This window comes from Mchenga conophoros, linkage group LG8 (genome assembly GCF_057382185.1).
Source record: "Mchenga conophoros isolate Kocher_MC1m ecotype Shallow Benthic linkage group LG8, M_conophoros_male_GT1.1, whole genome shotgun sequence".
Taxonomy (NCBI): domain Eukaryota; kingdom Metazoa; phylum Chordata; class Actinopteri; order Cichliformes; family Cichlidae; genus Mchenga; species Mchenga conophoros.
The window spans coordinates 14,374,972-14,394,265 of NC_140533.1; the positions used below are offsets into that span (position 1 = coordinate 14,374,972).

At 38.7% G+C, this 19,294-nt stretch overlaps 1 protein-coding gene across 2 annotated transcripts; it reads left to right on the forward strand.

Annotated features, from left to right (window-relative positions):
- The first annotated feature begins 11,060 nt into the window (after window positions 1–11,060).
- LOC146568391 (polyserase-2-like) lies at window positions 11,061–15,949 on the forward strand. Of its 2 annotated transcripts, none has more exons than XM_085284404.1 (10): window positions 11,061–11,160; window positions 11,261–11,281; window positions 11,482–11,644; window positions 12,917–13,185; window positions 13,274–13,419; window positions 13,497–13,740; window positions 14,565–14,736; window positions 14,829–15,094; window positions 15,169–15,263; window positions 15,367–15,949. In XM_085284404.1, exons 1-10 carry the CDS (start codon window positions 11,106–11,108, stop codon window positions 15,625–15,627), a joined length of 1,692 nt encoding a protein of 563 aa, XP_085140530.1. In that variant the 5' UTR covers window positions 11,061–11,105; the 3' UTR covers window positions 15,628–15,949. The 2 variants fall into 2 exon arrangements, with proteins under 2 accessions (XP_085140530.1, XP_085140529.1); XM_085284403.1 differs by having other exon boundaries at window positions 11,073–11,160; window positions 11,482–11,555.
- Window positions 15,950–19,294: the final 3,345 nt, after the last annotated feature.

The following is a 19,294-nucleotide window of genomic DNA, read 5'->3' on the forward strand; positions in this document are numbered from 1 at the left end:
TTATATGCTGTTTTAAATCATTATTAATAAATTGTCTGTTTTATCACTGATAAAACAGTATATTGAGTATAATGGATCTTAGTGTCTTCCTGGTAATTAGCATTATTTAGATCCAGTATTCTCTGGGTGAAATTCACAGGGTGGCATTGTCTTTTAAATTGAGTATTTATTCCATCCCCACCTCTTGCTGCCACACCAAGCGACGTTGACATTTCCACATTCCAACACTTCAAATGCTTCAGGAGCTGTCCACTCATCAGCATCAGCACCACGTATATACATGGATACATCTGAAGACTCAAGACAGAATTCACAATTTGTTTTTGGGACTTTCAGGTGTATGGACCAATGTATTTTTTTCTGATCAAACCAGAAAGCTTTAATGAGCAGCTGGATTTGTCTTGCATTAACTGGCTGGACACAGAGGACATCGAAGTGCACCTGATTGAACCAAAAAGCTCGACTTTGTGGGGGTCAAAGTTTGCAGAACTACAAACGCAGTTGGAATCCATAGCTGTGCGTGTTCATGGAGCTTGCATTTTCACCTGCTGGACATCACTACCTGACAAGTTTAACTGTCTTCAGAACATTGCAGAAGCATTATTGACAGTACTTGGCTCTACATGTCTGTGTGAGCAGATTTTCTCTCACATGAGTGTCCTCAGGTAGCCGTCTGAATGCTGGACACTCGTAGACCTGTGTCTCTGTATTAACAAACATGCCATATTGGCCCAGTTTATTTTTCTTATCATTGTTGTGAGGAGACCATAAATAGCATTTGCATTTTCTGTTGTACAGTTCATTTGCTGTTATGGAGTTCTTGTTATGGATAAAAAGTGTCTTTTTTTTGTTTCAAAATAGCTGATAACTATTCGCTGATAGCTGCCAACATCTGCGAACAAATATAATCCTATAAAGTTGTTCTATATAGTGTGTAGCTGTTGATATAGAGCGTTATTAGATTTATTGCTAATGCAATCATATGCCACATTGACTTCTGAGGAAATTTTGAATGGCACTCATCTATGGGCTCAAAATGTGGTCATAAATATTTTGTACTTGTAAATCGGTTTTGTACTTGTAAAAAAGATTTGTATGTGTAAAAAAGATTTGTATGTGTAAAAAAAATTTGTGCATGCGTAAAAAAGATTTGTATGTGTAAAAAAGATTTGTGCGTGGACTTAGCCCAAAAAAACCCTGCAAGTTACAACTACAAATTTTGACCCTATTTTTCTTCCTTTAAGCTGATTGGTCAATGTCATGTCAATCACAAATTAAACAGGTATCTGTAGTTTCAGTTACTTTTACTCACCAGATTTGAAAACAAATGTAGTTTCTACTCCTTACTTTTTCAAGCGTGTTTGATTCTTATGTGCAGTTATTGTTGCTCCAAACTGACATAAAATTCGGTTTCAAAAATCAAACAGACTTTTAGGGAAGAAGCACTGATGATGCATGATGAATACAATAATGATGTATTCATCATTAGTTATTATGGCACACAAAGAGATAAAAGAAGCCAAAAACATTTATGCATTATTTACAACACTATTAACACTGTTCTACAGGGTAAAAGTGTCAGGAAGTTGTGGTTGTGGTACTTTTATATCTAGCAAGTATATAGCTAGCTAGTTCCATTAGCACTTAACTCCTCGACACGTCAAATGCTCAACAGACTTAAACTAATACCAGTGAAGAAGGAAATTCAGCAGTGTTCATATTAGCTTAGCTTAACTTTTTAAGTGGCAGGTAATTTTAGATGTAACTTTGAAAACAGCCCAATGAACATCAGAAATTACACAAATTTTCTGTGCAGTTTGCCGCAGTCACACTCCTCAGCTAGTTAAAGCTGCAGCTGCTGCGTTTAACTGGAAGAGAAATAAATTTGAGATAACTTCAGTCAAAGATAGAGAAAGATGAATTAAGGCTGAGAGGAAGAAGAGGCCACAGCAGCAGACCATATGATTTGGGCGGGCAGGCAACTTTGACAATTCAATTCGGCTCAGTTTGGCTTTCCATGAAAAAAACAAACAAATTAAAATTAAATAAAAATAAATAAATTTAAAAAAATTTAAAAATTGTTTAGATTGCTGTGATTATACTTAATGTGTGAGTGCAAGTGCTCATACATGCTATACATAATTACAACCATACTGTTCACACACACCTGGTGAGTTTAACTAAGGCTGCGTTCACACTGCATGCGACCCATATCCGATCATGGTATGACAGTTTGAACAGCACAAGTCCGATATTTTCAAATCCGACCTAGGTCACTTTTGTATGTGGTACTGAATCCGATACATATCTGATGTTTTAAAAAGCGACTGCTGTTTGAATGGTCATGTCGCATTAAATCCTTCTTTTACATCACTGACACAAGACAGAAGCCAATTATCAGTGCTGGAGTAGACAAACGAGAAATCATGGTGGCGGAAACTGGAGACGGAGCGAGTCAACCCATATGGAAAAGAAATAGTAAAAACTTATAAAAGACTTGCATAAGATGTGGCCTACTTCATGTAGTGAATCATATAAGGCTTATATGATTTACTCATGAAAGTGGCCACTTTCTCATTACTTTCATATATTGTTTTAGTGCACAGTATCCTGCGGGACCAACATCACCCTGCGCGCCACCTTTTCCATCTGCTGCCCTCAGGGAGAAGGTACAGGTCTATACAGGCCAGAACATCCAGACTGGCCAACAGCCTGTATCCACAGGCTGTGAGGCTCCTGAACTCTCTGCCCCCCTCTCACGGACAATAACCATATCCAACTTCTTAATAGCAATGAACTGGTCTGCATTGGTGCATCATATCTTTATTCTCTTCCCCCTCCTGCCCCCCCCCCCCCCTCTTTCTTAAATAGATAACTATCATATCTGATATCATATCTCACAGTACAATAATATTGAATGGGTTGCATTGTTGTATTTTGTCATGTTTCTCAGGTCTTTGTCTGAATTTCTACGAACATTATTGCTAAGGATTGTCTTATTGCATTGGAGTCACACTGGGTTAAATATGTACACTTGGGTTTTAAGGGGTATTTATTATTTTCTTCTTTTTTTTGGGTTGTATGGAAGCCCCAAACGCAATTTCATTGTTCTTGACAATGACAATAAATAAATAAATACTAAATACTAAATACAAATACTACTTTCATATATTGTTTTAGTAAGTATCCAAAACATCCAAGTTTCATTTATATGATTTTTCAAGGGATCTTATATCTGTTTTCAATCTTGTATGCTTTTCATACACGTTTCATACAAGACAGATAAAACTTTATAAGATTTATATATATCTTTTCCATATGGGTATGGACAGAAACTGAGGTTTTGGACTTGATTAGCATATGGGGAGACACTGCTCCAAACAAAGCCATTGTTAAAGCACAGGGTCTCTTTTTTTCACAGTGTCCTTCTTTCTCTAATTAATTTGTCAAAATTCTGTCGGTTATGAGTGTGCAGAAATTGATAGACTGCTGCAACAACACCTACTAGCTCTAGCCATTTTTACTTCCGTAAACAGAGCGTGTTGTGTGTGACGTCTTCTTTTGCGCATGCGGGCCGCTTTGAGGGTCATAAACCGCTCACACTAGAGCGCGTTTGCTGTCTCATTTTATTTGCAGTGTGAACAACCAGACAAAAAAATTGGATTTGATCAAAAAATCAGAATTGAGCATTAAGACCTGCAGTGTGAATGTAGCCTGATTTTCCTGTGTAAATGTGGATGCTACTGACTACTGACTGTAGTGTATATCAAACCATCTAACATTTCACAGGAGGGAAGTGAAGTAATTTCAAACTTGTTATGGTGAAAAAAGTGTGATTCTTCAATACTTTTAACATGTTGTCATCCAGATTTTTAAAGCTACAAAAGATGAGTCCACAATTGAATGATAAAAACACAATTCATACACAAAGTGACCTCTGGTAAGAACAACCATAGAGAAATTGTGTGGCTTTCTCTTTGCTCTGATTACATGCATTTCTAACACTGGTTCACAAGTCACACTGCTACATGAAACTTATTCACACCCTACCAGACGACACACGTCAGATTTGGCTAGAGCAGTAACATCTGCAATGTAGGCAACAGCAAATAGATCGATTTTTTTATTGCCATTGTTTTTCTCTGCCCGTTTACGCTCATTATAATTTATGATGAAAAAGTCTGTAGTAGGAGATATTATTTTATTATAATATTAATAAAGACATTCAGTTAACTTTGCACAAAAAATGGTAAATGTCCAAGCAACATCCATACAGTTACTTTTTAATTTTTACTTTATGACATTTCAGAGCTACTTGCTTTTTTTCACTTTTGTTTCAATAAAAACCTTTTACGTGACTTTTTAAAACACAAGTATCTGTTGTTTTGCTCAAGTGATGTGTGTACTTTGTCATTTCTATCAGGCATCAGTGTGCATATCAATGCTCAGCAACACCAACAAGCCTAAAAGACCAGAGTACAACAATTTGTTGTACATGTACAGAAACAATAAATTTCCATTCTACCCTGCTCTAAGTGGATGATTGCAAATTCTTTCCTTTATTAAGAAAAACATCTTCAGTTTATCTCTGAATGCTGCCTGGCTGGTGGATAACTAACCAGCCAGCTCTAGTTCTTTTGAAGCCTTATTACATCTCTGCATGCTTATTAGCAGAGGTGTGGACTCGAGTCACATGACTTGGACTCAAGTCAGACTCGAGTCATTAATTTTATGACATTAGACTTGACTTGAAAAAATGTTCTAAGACTTGTGACTTGACTTGGACTTTTACACCAATGACTTGGGACTTGAATTGGACTTGAACCGGTTTATTTGAAAAGACTTGATATTTTACCCCAAATATAAAATTTAACATGCATATTATATAGAGATTGAAAATGTGACGTCATTCACGGGTAGAACCGCAAAGGATTCTGGGAACTCGTGGCAAGCGGTACTAGCGCACGCAGGCTTTCAATTGAAATCAGTTACACAGCGATAAAAAGAAACACAAAAATGTCAAGAAGCCGTTGTATTATTAACTGCATGACAGCCACGGGAAGCCGACGGGTAAAGAGATCGGTTGTTATCGGATTACGTCGTTGAAGAGAAATTGTTCGAGCCATGTTTCCGAAGTAACAAAGAGGTGACTGGATTGCAGCCATTCAAAGATCAAATATAACGTCCCAGAACACTCCAGCTCACAGGTTAGTCTGCTCCAAGCATTTACACGAAGGTCAGTGTTTTTTAGTAGTTAATACGTCATTTTCATAACATAATTGTTGATGTAGGTTACAAGCAAGTCTGGCGCTGAACAGAAATTGTCGCGCTATGCTCCTTTATTTATTGTGCATAAATAGTGAATTGTCCTGACACAATATTGCGTTTCGCTTCTGTTATTATGGTACATTGACAAAAACATATACTTTTATTCACAGGATAAAACAGGTTTTTTGTATCACCAATTGCCCAGTACGATTACAGCATACAGTGTTATTGTCACTGCTACATTTCTGTGATGGGTACCAGAAATTATTTCCACTACTAATTAATTACCGTTGAGCTCAAAGGTCCTATTAATAAACGGTTAAGGAATGTGTATTTATGACGACAATTTGTGAGACTGGTAAACTTATGATACGTACGATGGTCTTTCGTTCTACACGGTGCATTTCAAGGTCCTGCACCCATCCGTCGGTAAACTGTACCTGGGCTTGTTGCAGTGACCTGAAGTTACTAAACTTCATGAGTGTATGCACTCACTCCAAGAACCGTATGATTATAAATATGCATATAAATATGCTACGATGAGATAGCTGACTTCATCTAACTAGCAAATGTTGTACAGGCTACGTTGGTGATACAGTTTTTTTTAATGTGTATGATATTTTTGTCATGCGATTTTAAAGCTGGTCCTACAACCGCATCCAAGAATAACATGCAGCTTATCTCAGAACTGTCGGTGAAAATTATTCTTGGAGCTAGGTTTAATTGAGCTGCATTTTAAAGAGGTGCAATTTCACAATTTGTGTATATTTTCTAAGTTCACTATTTTGTCATGTGTTGAGAAAAACACAGATTTTAAAATTACATGGTCTAATATTTACATTTAGCATATAACTGCAACATTATTTTTTCTTTTTTTTCTTTTTTAAAGACTCGAAAGGACTTGAAATTCAAAGCTTCAGACTTGTGACTTGACTCGGACTTTTACACCAGTGACTTGAGACTCGACTCTGACTTGCCTGACATTACTTGAGACTTGACTTGAGACTTGAGGATAAAGACTTGAGACTTACTTGAGACTTGCAAAACAATGACTTGGTCCCACCTCTGCTTATTAGTTCAAACTGCTTTTCAGGAAGTCACTTCTTTTGCATGTGTGCACCACTGATAAAAATGAACTTGTCAACCCAGCATAACACCCAATAATAATAACCACATCCAGTTTCACATCAGTTTTTTGTAAGTCTTTCTGTGTGTGTGCATGTGTGTGCGTGTGTGTGTGTGTGTGTGTGTTAAATGGCATATCTAAGAGAAGGAAATTTAATCAAATGCAGCTCTTTATGGTTTCATCAAGATTTATTTTTTTAAAAAAGGTCCAATATAAATTATTCTGTTGAACACTGTTAAACATGAAGTAAAACAGGAAGCAACAGAAAAACACTGAACATGGAGACAAAGACTGAATAAATAAACCAAATGCAAGATACACTCAAGAACTAAACTCAGTTAGCTACAAAAAGCCAGACAGATTTACATATTGAATCATTAAACCAGTTAAAGATCATTAAACCAGTTAAAGATTTACATATTGAATCATTAAACCAGAAAGAAATGACTGTACTTGGAAGTAATACACCGCTACAACAAAACCCACAAAACTCAACAAGCCACCAGAGCTTCATTGTGTTTAATATGCCAAAAGTAGACAGTTAACATGTCCCTGGAATTATAAACACATTTGTGATTCACGAACAACCTTAATTTCATTTAAGTTCCTTTATGTTACAACAGCTAAAAGGTTCCCTTGCTCTTGCAATGCTTGGCCATGGCTCACATGCACCACAGCTCAGGACCTAGATTATTGGCCAACCTTAGCCAATCTTAACTCAGATTGAAAAACTTCTTCAGAAAATTTCCTCAGATTAAATCCAATTCCCTTTGGTGGACTTTGACTAGGCCACTCCAAAGTCCTTTTTGTTTCTCTTAAGCCATTAAGACGTCAACTTGTTGGCGTGTTTTGAATCATTGTCCTGCTGCAGAACTCAAATCTGCTTCAGCTTGAGGTCCAAAACAGATAACCAGACATTCTTTTTCAAGTAACTTAGTTCATTTACCACAGCAAGTCTTTCAGGTCAGTTTAACACACAGGGCAATATAGGTTTGGATTTTTTCCCTTTAATAATAAACGCCTTCATTTATAAACTGCAATTTGTGTTTATATGTGTTATCTTTGTCTAATATTTAAATTTGTTTGATGATCTGAAACATTTAAGTGTGGCAAACATACAAAAACAGGAAATCAAGAAAGGGGTGAACACTTTTTCACAACTGTATATATGCAGACTATTTCACCTTATGTAGGCATGTTGTGAGTAAAACCAGAAAAGCAAACTCTCCACCAATGATTTCCTTGGTGAAATTTGGTTCAGGATACACTTCTCCTGTATATAAACATGTATGATGAAGGCATTAGAGATTGTGTGCCCTGAAAAGCGCCAGGCCTTTGCAAATATCAGCCTGACAAGAAACACAGTTGCCGACAGGATTTCTGATCTTTCAGCGGATTTGGACAGCCAGTTGAAGTCATTTATTGTGTTTTCAGTTGCAATTGATGAAGGCACGGACATTACAGATGTTGCACAACTGGCAATTTTCATCCGCAGAGTTGATGACACATTGACTGTCACCGAGGAGTTCGTGGAGTTGGTACAGATACAGCTGATATTTTCACCGCACTCATCGGCGCGCTGGACAGGGTCGGAGTGGACTGATCCCGCGCGCCCTCAATGATCGGGAAGAAAGCAGGCGTTGTAAAAAAGTTCAGAGATAAAGTGCAATCTGCAAATGGAGGACGTGATTTTTGGACTTTTCACTGTATTTTGCACCAGGAGGCTTTGTGTTGCAAGTCACTGAAAATGGATAACGTCATGAAGGTGGTCATCCAAACTGTTAATTTCATCCAATCCAGAAGCCTCAATCACCGTCAGTTTGACAGTCTTCTCAGAGAGAAAGACCACATCTATGGCCTGCCATACCACACTGAGGTAAGATGGTTGAGCTGAGGTGCTGTGCTGAGGCGTTTCTTTGATTTACGAGAAGAAATTGAACAGTTTATGGAAGAAAAGGGCAAACCACTGTTAGAATTTCATTCCGCAGAATGGATGCAGGACCTTGCATTTATGGTGGATGTTACAGAGCACCTGAATAACTTGAACAAACAGCTGCAAGGAGGCAACAAAGTTGTCACGCAGTATTATGACAGCATACGTTCTTTCAAGTTGAAGCTGTTATTGTGGGAGATGCAGCTCGCTGGTGGTGATGCAGCCCACTTCCCCTGTCTGAAAAATGTGTGCACGATCCAAAGTGTGGCAGATATGAAGCGGTTTAAAGATAAAGTAACGGGACTGTTACTAGAGTTTGAGCAACGATTTCAGATTTTTGGTGAACTGGAGAAAGACTTCAAAGTTTTTTGCTCACCATTCACCGTGAATTCCCGTCAGTATCCAACTTGAAATAATAGACTTGCAGTGTGACTCGGATTTGAAGGGCAAATTTGCCGCAGCTGGCTTGAACACATTCTATCAGAATCTCTTGCCAGGTTACCCCAACTTGACAGCCCTCGCTGCAAAACTGTTGTGCATATTCGGAACCACGTATCTTTGTGAGCAAGTTTTCTCTGTAATGAGCATAAATAAAACAAAACTGCGCTCAAGGCTCACGCACAGGCACTTGAATCACATCCTGAAGTTAGCTGCCGCTCAGGATGTGAAGCCTGATATTGATGAGCTGGTGAAAGCTAAAAGATGCCAGGTATCAGGAGTCAAATAAACTATGCAACCCCACTGAAAGTGCTGCATGAGACACCCTGATGTAGTTCTGTGATCTGTGATATACTTCTGTGAATCGCCTCTCATCCGAGAAGCTTCTTCAGTTCTAAGGGTCAAATGGTGGAGAGTCCCAGATTTAAACCCAGTGGGAGTTTCCCCCCAAAGAGGGACAAAAGGACCCGCTGGTGATCCTCTACCTAATCACATGAGCCAAGGTGTGAAAAGTGTGCAGATGAACACTACTACTGAATGGGAGTGCCTAAAGAGCCAGTTGTTTGCTTGTTCTCTGCTTCAGGGAGCAGTCCTCTACTTTCCACTCACACACACATCACTTGCACACAATCAAAGGAAATTAATATGGTAAACTGTGAAAATCTACCGATAATTTTACTGTTATTGAATGGAATAATTATGAAACAAACACCTCAGTTTCTGACATTTAATTGTTTCTGTTTCTTGATTTAGCTGAGAACTGATAAAACACATTATTATGCTGTCAGATATGAGAACACAGATCTTTCTTCTCCAACTTACTGTAAGCCAAAGCTTCATATTAAACATTTACTGTCTGCATATCTTTTCAGTGTGTTAAATTTTATAGAATTTAAATCACTGTCTCTTTAAATTGTCATTTAAAATAATGTTGCCGTGTCATCCTAGGCCAGGTTTCAAAAGATGGCAGTTTATAACAGCTGACTAGATAGCTCGATTGACCGTGGAGTCAGTCAGCTTTGACCTGAATGAATACCAAACTACTTTACTTATTCTCCAAGCAGGAATGTTAACAGAAGTTAAACAAGAACCAGCTAGAAAAATATTAACAAAGTAAACAGTATGCTCAGTTGTTCTAAAATGTCATGAAAAAGTCAAAAAGCATATCTGGACATGCAGACAGAAGATATTATTCGTTTTATTCAATAATAAAAGTAATAGGTGCAACATGAACTCTTGGATGAATGTGTAGTTTTGTTTATTGTGCATGCCATCTTTGTCAGATAACATATTAGTGATGAGTTGTACTCTAAAGATATTAATATTAATCCTTATTTATTTCTATCAATGACATATGTTAACATGTTTAATTAGAGAGTTTACTAAAAGTACTAATTTTCCAATTCTCTAAAGCTCTACTGCAGTGATGACATGTATTCCAAAAGATATTCTCTCATCTAACACATCGTTCTAAAATTTCTTATAGATATTCAGTTGAATTGCTTAACCTGCAACCTACAGACAGGCCTCCATACAGAACCCAGAGGGATGTTTTTGCAAGTGTTTTACTGACATTGTAAATCAGTTTACTCAGGATAAAAGTTTCAAGTTGTATCACAGAAATGTCTAGATTTTTGTTTTATAAAATATGCAATAATGATAATAGTATAGTTTCTTTAAATGACATTAAATACATAATTAATAATTCTGTGAAGTTTTGCTATTTACAAGTTCTAAATTAAATTTTAAGTAAACTGTGCAGTTATTTAATTGCATTCCTCATCAGAAAAGTTTGTTTTATTATTGCTGTCTACAGAGCTCTGCAGACAGCAGCTTTGGTCTCATGGTTTGTAATTTGTTCTTCACCTCCATGTGGCTTGGTTATCTTACAAAATAAATTAACATGACTTCATCTGTATAAATCTTTGATTTCAGGTAGTTTTAGTATATCAGTGACTTAATTTAAGGTGATTTTTTAAATAGTCTGAATACTTTACAAACATTTAAAGATTACATGTTCCTGTTTTTTACCCATGAAGTATGGAATGATTCATGACAAGGAAAAAAAATTGACAATAAACAATTTTAGTTTTAGGGTGTAAAGGGAATGAGTCATAATGGTTTCCGAATACAGTGCGAATAGTTGTCAAATCACTGGAGTTCTGTAGTCTTTGTGCCAGAAATTAAAGGAAGAAGGAAATGTTTCAGTGTTCTGGCTGTGGGGTGTGCACGTGGGAGGAGCAAATATAAACGTGACACACGGTTTATATATTTGCCACTCACTGACAGCTGGCTCACAAGTATAAAAAGAGGGACACGCGAGAACTGTGCAGTTACACAATGGTGTTAAGGAAGTGGATTCATTTATTGGCTTTGGTGAGCCTCCTGTCTGCAGGTAAGTCAGACCAACATTTGCATGTAACATAACTGTATGCAAATATAAAGTCAGGATTTCCTCTCTTGAACATCACTGATCCTGTTGTGTTTCTTTCCAGAATCAAATGCTCAGCTTGATGGTAGGTAAAAATAAGAGTTTCTCTGAGTAAAAAAAAAAAAAAATTCATAAAAGTTATATTTTTCATTTAATTATCTATGTTTTTGACATTACAATTCATTTCATCAGCGATACAACTACAAACAAGGAAAAAAATGTTTTCCATATTTCACAATGATTTATGTTGCTTCTGAAGTTTGATCCTGCTGATCTTTGTTTCAGTATGTGGCACTGCTCCACACAGCAGCAGGATAGTAGGAGGTGAAGATGCTCCACCTGGATACTGGCCGTGGCAGGTCAGCGTGCAGATATTTGGTAAACATTTTTGTGGCGGTTCCCTCATCAACAAAGAGTGGGTGATGTCTGCTGCTCACTGCTTCTTTCGGTGTGTAACACAAACGTCTGTTTAATCTTTATGCCTAAACTGATCCAGCTAGAACAGGGTAGAGGTGTGCAGATCGATCCAAATATCAATAGTACTGATATCAACTCTGACATTGATATCAAATCGATACTAACGCGATGCGATCGATACTTTGTGTTTGTGGGCACAAGTTCAAGTGCAGGTGGGGTGGGGGAATCAGTGAATAGCAAAGGTGATGTCTTTCAGGCTGCTGGTTCCAGGGCAGAGGCTCATTAGTCCCCTTCCCGATAGCAGAAAACTGGAAAAGCTGTTTGACAGATGAGTGGAGTTATGGGGTGGGGTGGCTGTAGCTCAGGTGGCAGAGCAGGTCAGCCACTAATCAGACGGTCGGTGGTTCGATCCCAGGCTGCATCCTGGCTGCATGCCAAATATCCTTGGGCAAGATACTAACCCCGTGTTTGCCTACTGGTGGTGGTCAGAGGGCCCGGTGGCGCCTGTGTCCGGCAGCCTCGCCTCTGTCAGTGCGCCCCAGGGCAGCTGTGGCTACAATGTAGCTTGCTATCGCCTGTGTGTGAATGGGTGGATGACTGAATGTAGTGTAAAGCGCTTTGGGGTCCTATGGACTAGAAAAGCGCTATACAAATGCAGGCCATTTACCAGTTATCTGTAATGCAGAGGAGTTTTTGGGTGAGGTGAGTGCAATAGATGTCCTGGAGGGAGGGAAACGAATCACTCACAATCCTCTCTATTACTCTCACTACTCAATATAGCTTTTTCTGGCAGGACCCAATCAGGAGCCATTAGATACAGTAATGCAACTGGTGAGGATACTCTTAACAGTGCCTTTGTTGAAGGCGCTCATAATGGGGGTTGAAGCTCTTGCACTCCTCAGTATGTGGGGAAGTAGAGTTGTTGTTAGGCTTTACTGACCAGTGATGCTGTGTTCTTTGAGCAGGAGAGATCTTCTGAGATGTGCACACCAAGAAACTTGAATCTAAGAAAGCTGCCTATATAGGTTAAACGTACTGACATCGGTATTGGCCCTGTATTTATTTGATATCAGATTGATACCAAATCTGCAGTATCGCAGAACACTGGGCTTTGACTAATATTTGTCAAGGAAGGCAAATGTCAGAATGGGAATACCGAAACTGCCAACATTCCTGAAACATTTCATCAACATAAATGTTAAAATACTGGCTCATGCATAAATACAAATGTTTACAGTTCAATGTTTTGTTTTGTTTTTTCATCAAAACTTCTATATTTTCTTTTTCTTTTTTTTAACTTTAGTTCAAGTCCTTCTGGGTGGACGGTTTCTCTTGGTCTTCAGAGCCTGCGGGGTGCAAATCCAAATAAGGTGTCCAGAAATGTTGTCAAAATCATTTTGCACCCAAACTATGACAGTATGACCAACAACAACGACATCGCTCTGCTCAGACTCTCCTCACCAGTCAGATTCACTGACTACATCAGACCTGTGTGCCTGGCAGCGAGTGGCAGTGTGTTCAACAATGGCACTGATAGCTGGGTGACTGGCTGGGGTGCAGTCAAGGAGGGAGGTGAGGCTGTTGTTGGTGTTTCAGTGTTCATGTGTTCTGTGGTTCATTGGTTTGTGTGTAAACAGCTCCTCGTCTTGCATCCCATCAGTGGCCTTACCCTTCCCTCAAACGCTGCAAGAAGTGGAGGTGCCAGTTGTGGGAAACAGACAGTGTAACTGCCTGAATGGAGTGGGCACAGTCACAGACAACATGATCTGTGCTGGTGTTCTGGCAGGAGGCAAAGACTCATGTCAGGTAGGCTTCATCAGCTCATTTGGTTACATAATCAGGTGTTTCAAAGATTCTCAGATGTGTCCTCTTTATCTCTACAGGGAGACTCAGGAGGTCCAATGGTGAGTAAACAGGGCTCTGTTTGGGTCCAGTCTGGAATTGTAAGTTTTGGTTTTGGTTGTGCTCAGCCCAATCTGCCAGGAGTCTACTCCAGAGTGTCCCGTTACCAGTCCTGGATCAAGTCCCGCATTCGCTCTAATAGGCCAGGATTTGTGCAGTTCATCTCCAGCGGGCTGGACCCTGACAGCAGCTACACCTGTCCTGGTCTTCTAACAAGACCCTCAAGTAAGTCTCAGGTTCCAGTTTTTCAGTACCAATAAATGAATATGGATAAGTATATAATGTTTTCAAATTTTCTGTATGTGTAATTCAATTCAGTGTTATTATACAGCACCAAATCACAACAACAGGTGCTTCAAGGTGCTCTATATTGTAAGGTGAAGACCTTACAATAATAGAAAATAGAGAAAACCCCAACAATCATATGACCCCCTATGAGCAAGACCTGTGGTCAGTGGGAAGGAAAAACTCCCTTTTAACAGGAAGAAACCTGGAGCAGAAACAGACTCAGGGAGGAACACGACCGGTTGGGGTGAGGGGAGGAGGGTCATCTGATCCAGCCCTAAGTGTTTGCTTTATCAAAAGAAAAGTTTTAAGCCTAATCTTAAAAGTAGAGATAGTGTCTGTCTCCCAAATCCAAATTGGAAGCTGGTTCAACAGAAGAGGGGCCTCACAGCTGAGAGCTGTGCTTCTCATTCTACTTTAAAATAGGCTAGGAACGACAAGTAAGCCTGCACGAAGCACTCTAATGCTGTGATACAGTACCATAAGGTCATTAAGACAAGATAGCGCCTGATTATTCAACACCTTACATGTGAGGAGAAGGATTTTGAATTCAATTCTGGATTTAATGGTGGAGCCAATGAAGGGAAGCAAATATAGGAGAAATATGCTCTGTCTCTAATCCCTGTCAGTACTCTTGTTGCAGCATTTTGGATTAACTGAAGGCTTTTCCGAGATTTTTTGGACATCCTGATCACAATGAATTACAGTAGTCCAGCCTTGAACCTAAAGCATTTGCTTTTTTCATTTTTTGTTTCTTCTTTCAGTGTCAGTTTGTGGCAACACCCTCGTGAACAGTCACACAGGAGGAGACAAGAGCACTGTACCCGAAGGAACTTGGCCCTGGATGGTAAGTCTTCACCAAAATGGAGTACACAAATGTGGAGGAAGCTTAATATCTGACAACGTTATACTCACAACTGCACAATGCTTCTCTACGTAAGTACACAAACAGCATTTATAATTTTTAATTTTAAAATATGAGCTGTTTGAGATTTGTCTTTTAATTGTGTCTTCAATCCTCCTGACAGCACCAGTCCAAATGCCAGTGAATGGAATGTGTTTCTTGGTCTTAGACTCATAAATGGTTCTGAAGAGTTTGAGACATCTTTGGGTGTTTTGAACATTACAGTGAGCAAAATGACTGGCTCCAATATTGCACTATTGGAGCTGTTTGAATCAGTCAGTTTCAACAATTATATCCAGCCTGTGTGTTTGGACATTAGTGATTCAAAGTCTTTCCCCATTGGTAGTCAGTGTTTGGTGACAGGCTGGGAAAACAAGAACAACAGCAGAGGTAAGGGTTTGCTGTTTTAAATAATTGCAGTGTCTGAATATCTTTGGTTGCATTTGCAAATATGACTCCTACAGGTGCTGTTCTTCAAAACATGAAAACTCAAGTTGCAAGTTGTGGCAATCTTTTTGATTCAGATCAAATTTGTACTCACACCATGGACCTTCAAGAGGTAAAAACAATATTTATAATTGTATCCTAAATGTGCTTGGACTGATACTTTCAGGCTTGGTGTTTGTTGATCACTGATCATGAATCCTGTTTTATATCCACAGGGAGGTCAGGGCAGCCCATTGCTGTGCAAGTCAGAGTCATCATGGTTCCAGGTTGCTGTTGTAACAGTCTGTGAAAGTAGACTGAGCCATGGAGATGTTGATGTCTTTACCAAAATCTCAAGATTTGGGTCATTCTTAAAGGAGATTATTGATGAAACACCATCTGTTGCAACACTTTTAACAGGAAGTTCACCTGATTTCTCAGTTTCCTTATTGATTTTTTTTGCTGTCCTCATTATCTCCTTGTTCCTGTTGTCATGATTTGCTCTTGTGGGTGGTTGGTGTAGTTCATTATTACAAATTACCAACAGATGCCAAAAATCTTTATTAACACCCATTCATATTTACTTAATGTAGTTATGATGCTCAGGTCGATATGAAGAAAATTATTCATGTGAATATTTCTAATGAAGTTTAAAAATCTTTTTTTTTTTATATTTTGGAGTGTGATGGTATGTTTCTCTAAACAAATTATACAGGAATATGTCTTCTTTGTGCATTCTGAAGCTGTTGTCTACTTAAAAATTGTATAAATCGTGTAAGAGCAAAATTGAAATGTAATTCTAATTACATACTTATTATAATAAACATTGATAATCCATCCATCCATTCGCTTCCGCTTATCCTTTTCAGGGTGGCGGGGGGCGCTGGAGCCTATCCCAGCTGTCATAGGGCGAGAGGCGGGGTACACCCTAAACAGGTCGCCAGTCTGTCGCAGGGCCAACACACAGGGACAGACAACCATTCGCACTCACTTTCATTTGCACATTCACACCTAGTAACAATTTGGATTATCCAATTAACCTATCCCCACAAGATGCATGTCTTCAGACGGTGGGAGGAAGCCGGAGTACCCGGAGGGAACCCACGCAAACACTGTTGTGCGGCAACAGTGCTAACCACCGTGCCACCGTGCTGCCAAAAAATGATAAAATAATGTTATTTTTTTGTTGTTGTTGTTTTAGATAACTCAGGGCTAAATATTGCATATTTTGTTTATTTGTGAGCAAAGCCATTCACATTATCAGTAGTGATGTGCGGATCGATTCCTCCGATACCAGTCATTTATGTTCTAGAATCGATTCTCACATTAAAATATCGATATTTTAGTAATTTAGGGTAAATTTGTAGTTTACCATTAACATGAACACAGTGGAAAGTAACTATATCATTCAGATTGTCTACATTCGAAGGAACTACTCCCTCTTCCGCCTTTCATAGTCATGTGCGAAATACGGCTGCATAAATGTCTCGCAGCCCCTTGGCGTGCGCACTCACAACAATGGCTGAGCGTAATTGGAGTCATGTGCGGACGTATTTTACCTCCACAAACAGCTGAGATGGTTTGCGATACATGTGGCAAAAAAGGGAGGTGTTGTAGCCACACCACTAACATTGTCAAACACCTCAGAGTAAATCATATCACAGAATATGATGAGCGTATGTTGAGGGACAGGTGCTGCTAGGGCGAGACAGACGCCTCTCACTGAGTCCTTTAGTGCTGCAGGCAGGCAAGGTGTTCAAATAGCGCACAACTTCAGGTTTTTGATTTCTATATGATGAACTCTGCATTATTAAGTGATAAGAACAAGTAATCTGTTGTCCTGTAATCATTATGATGCTATAATTTGAGATACAATAAATAAAATAAGTTTTTGCACAAAGTATCGGATCAGTATCGTCGATACCACCCTGAATTTTACTTGGTATCGGATCGGAAAGGAAATCAGTGGTATCACACATCACTAACTATCAGTGACAGTTTTAACAAATTACAGCTTTTTCCACAAGTTAAATGCTTTTAAGCATATATACTGAATTTCATAGATTTACGTTCATTTTCTGTGATTAAAGGTGTGTCTTTGCAATGGAAGTAGTAGTGGTCCACAATGGAAGCAGGTACATGGTGACATCTGGTGGCCAAAAATATGAAGTGCAGCTTGAATCCACAAATAAAATGAACCGCTTCATTATGCTTGCCCACTCTGCAGAGTTCACAATTTTGTGGGCCACCGTTGTGTTGCTTTGAACATGTATTTTTGGGCGGTGAAAAAATTATCATATGTATTTGTTTAAAAATAAATTTGATCAATAAACTTTCCTTATTTAAACATGCCATGGTGCGGTCTTTCTTTGCCTGTGATTACTTGATGTTGGTAAATACAATAGATGAAAAATACATATAATATACATATAAGACAGCTAAGACCTGGCTCTCTGTAATAACTGGGAAAAAGACCAAAATGCCAATGTAAATTAATCATATAAAATGGTTCATTTGTGAGTCTATCACTGAACATTTATTTGTGATAATACGATAATGTGGAAAAATGTAAAAATGTGTGCATGACTTGCATGACTAGTTGGGATTTAAGTTTACAAACTGACAGTTACTTAACACAATGTACCACTGAAACACAGCAAATATTATTGCTGAAAATGGGTCTCTGCAGATATTCCTTTGAAACTCATTCATCATTTATGATAAATGTTACTTTTAAACATTCATATTTCTGATTAATTTTAAAAATATGAAATAAATTTCAGCATTTTTAGAAAATAAGATGTTTCTAATTCACTTCAAACTTTTGAGCTGTAGTGTAGAATGCAGTGATAGTGTATGGCTCTGGATTATAGTGGATGATATAGGACTATCAGGACATGGAGAGACGATAGACGCTACCAGAGCTTCAGGTTTACATGTGAAGTCAATGGAGGAGCGCAATGAAGCACGACTGGGGGTCGCGCGAAACTTCAGAAGCACATTTGCATCGCGAAAACGCTTTTCTGCCTGATTCGCGCAACCAAGTAGTGCGACTGACAAGTTTGAAGCTTGAAGTAAAATACGTGCTGCAGTTTATGTGGTGCATTTTGTGCATTTGCGCTTATCGCGTCTACCGCTGGAGTTGGAAAAATCTGAACTCCAGCCTGCAACATCCAATCAGGAGCCTGGTGATGTGATGCTCTGACCTATTTCAAAGAGGCAGGTCCAGCCGAAGCCATTCATTCTATCAATCAGTAGTTTTCTGATGAGGCAGGCTCTCCAGGGCAGAAACAATGTTCTTATTTTTCTCCTCATTCTCCCTGAAGCTTTTCCAATTTAAGCTGGGTCCTTTTATATTTATGTTTAATGTTTTTCTGTTTGAGTATCTTAATTTTATTTCAAATAAATTTTTGTAATGACTTATGTGTAAAGCGTCCTTAAGTTTACACTGCTGCTCTAGAGACGCTCTCTTCAAATGCTAGATCGACAGCTGCCATCTTGCAAACATACCGTCTGGCACTACTTCCTCCCACATTTCCGCTTCACAGGCGTGAAAATTGCACATTTTAAAGCGCCACTAGTTCGCTTTGGACCCGCTTCGAGGTGCGAATGTGCACGCGACCAGCTAGGGGCCTCTGGCGCTTTTTGGTCGCGTCTATTGCGTTCGGTGTGAACGCACCGTTAAAACATTATGAACTGTCTTGTTGTAGAGAAAGTGGAGTCTTTCATCCTTAAAATGCTACCAACATTTCTGATGAAAGAGCTAAAAAATATAGTCTTGGATTTGAAATGATGACAAAATCCTCATCCGATACAGACAGATACATACATACAATAAACAAGTTTGAGGTCAGATTAAAAAGTCATTGTTTTAAATAGTCACTCTCGTATTCAAAGGTCACACGGTCATGTTACTTTTAAACATTTGTATTTCTTTAAATTTCTGATTAATTAATAAGTTTCCCTACAAATCAAAGCAGGGAACACTCTTACATCACACTGACTGGAAAAACCTGTCTTTCATTTTTACCTCTAAAGTTTTATCTGCTTTTGCCCTCTCACTAAATATTGAAATAGTGCTAAAAATACATGCCAGAGTGTCATAGTTCTGTTTGACTTACCAGTCTTTAGAAATTACATAAAGTTAAATTATGTTTACAGTCA

What these genes read in the sequence shown, in the direction of transcription:
- LOC146568391 (XM_085284404.1), top strand. Translation starts at nt 11,106, where the DNA reads ATGGTGTTAAGGAAGTGGATTCATTTATTGGCTTTGGTGAGCCTCCTG. An exon ending in TCTTCTAACAAGACCCTCAA is followed by an intron (nt 13,741 to 14,564) that starts GTAAGTCTCAGG and finishes TTCTTCTTTCAG; the next exon opens with TGTCAGTTTGTGGCAACACC. An exon ending in AAACAAGAACAACAGCAGAG is followed by an intron (nt 15,095 to 15,168) that starts GTAAGGGTTTGC and finishes TGACTCCTACAG; the next exon opens with GTGCTGTTCTTCAAAACATG.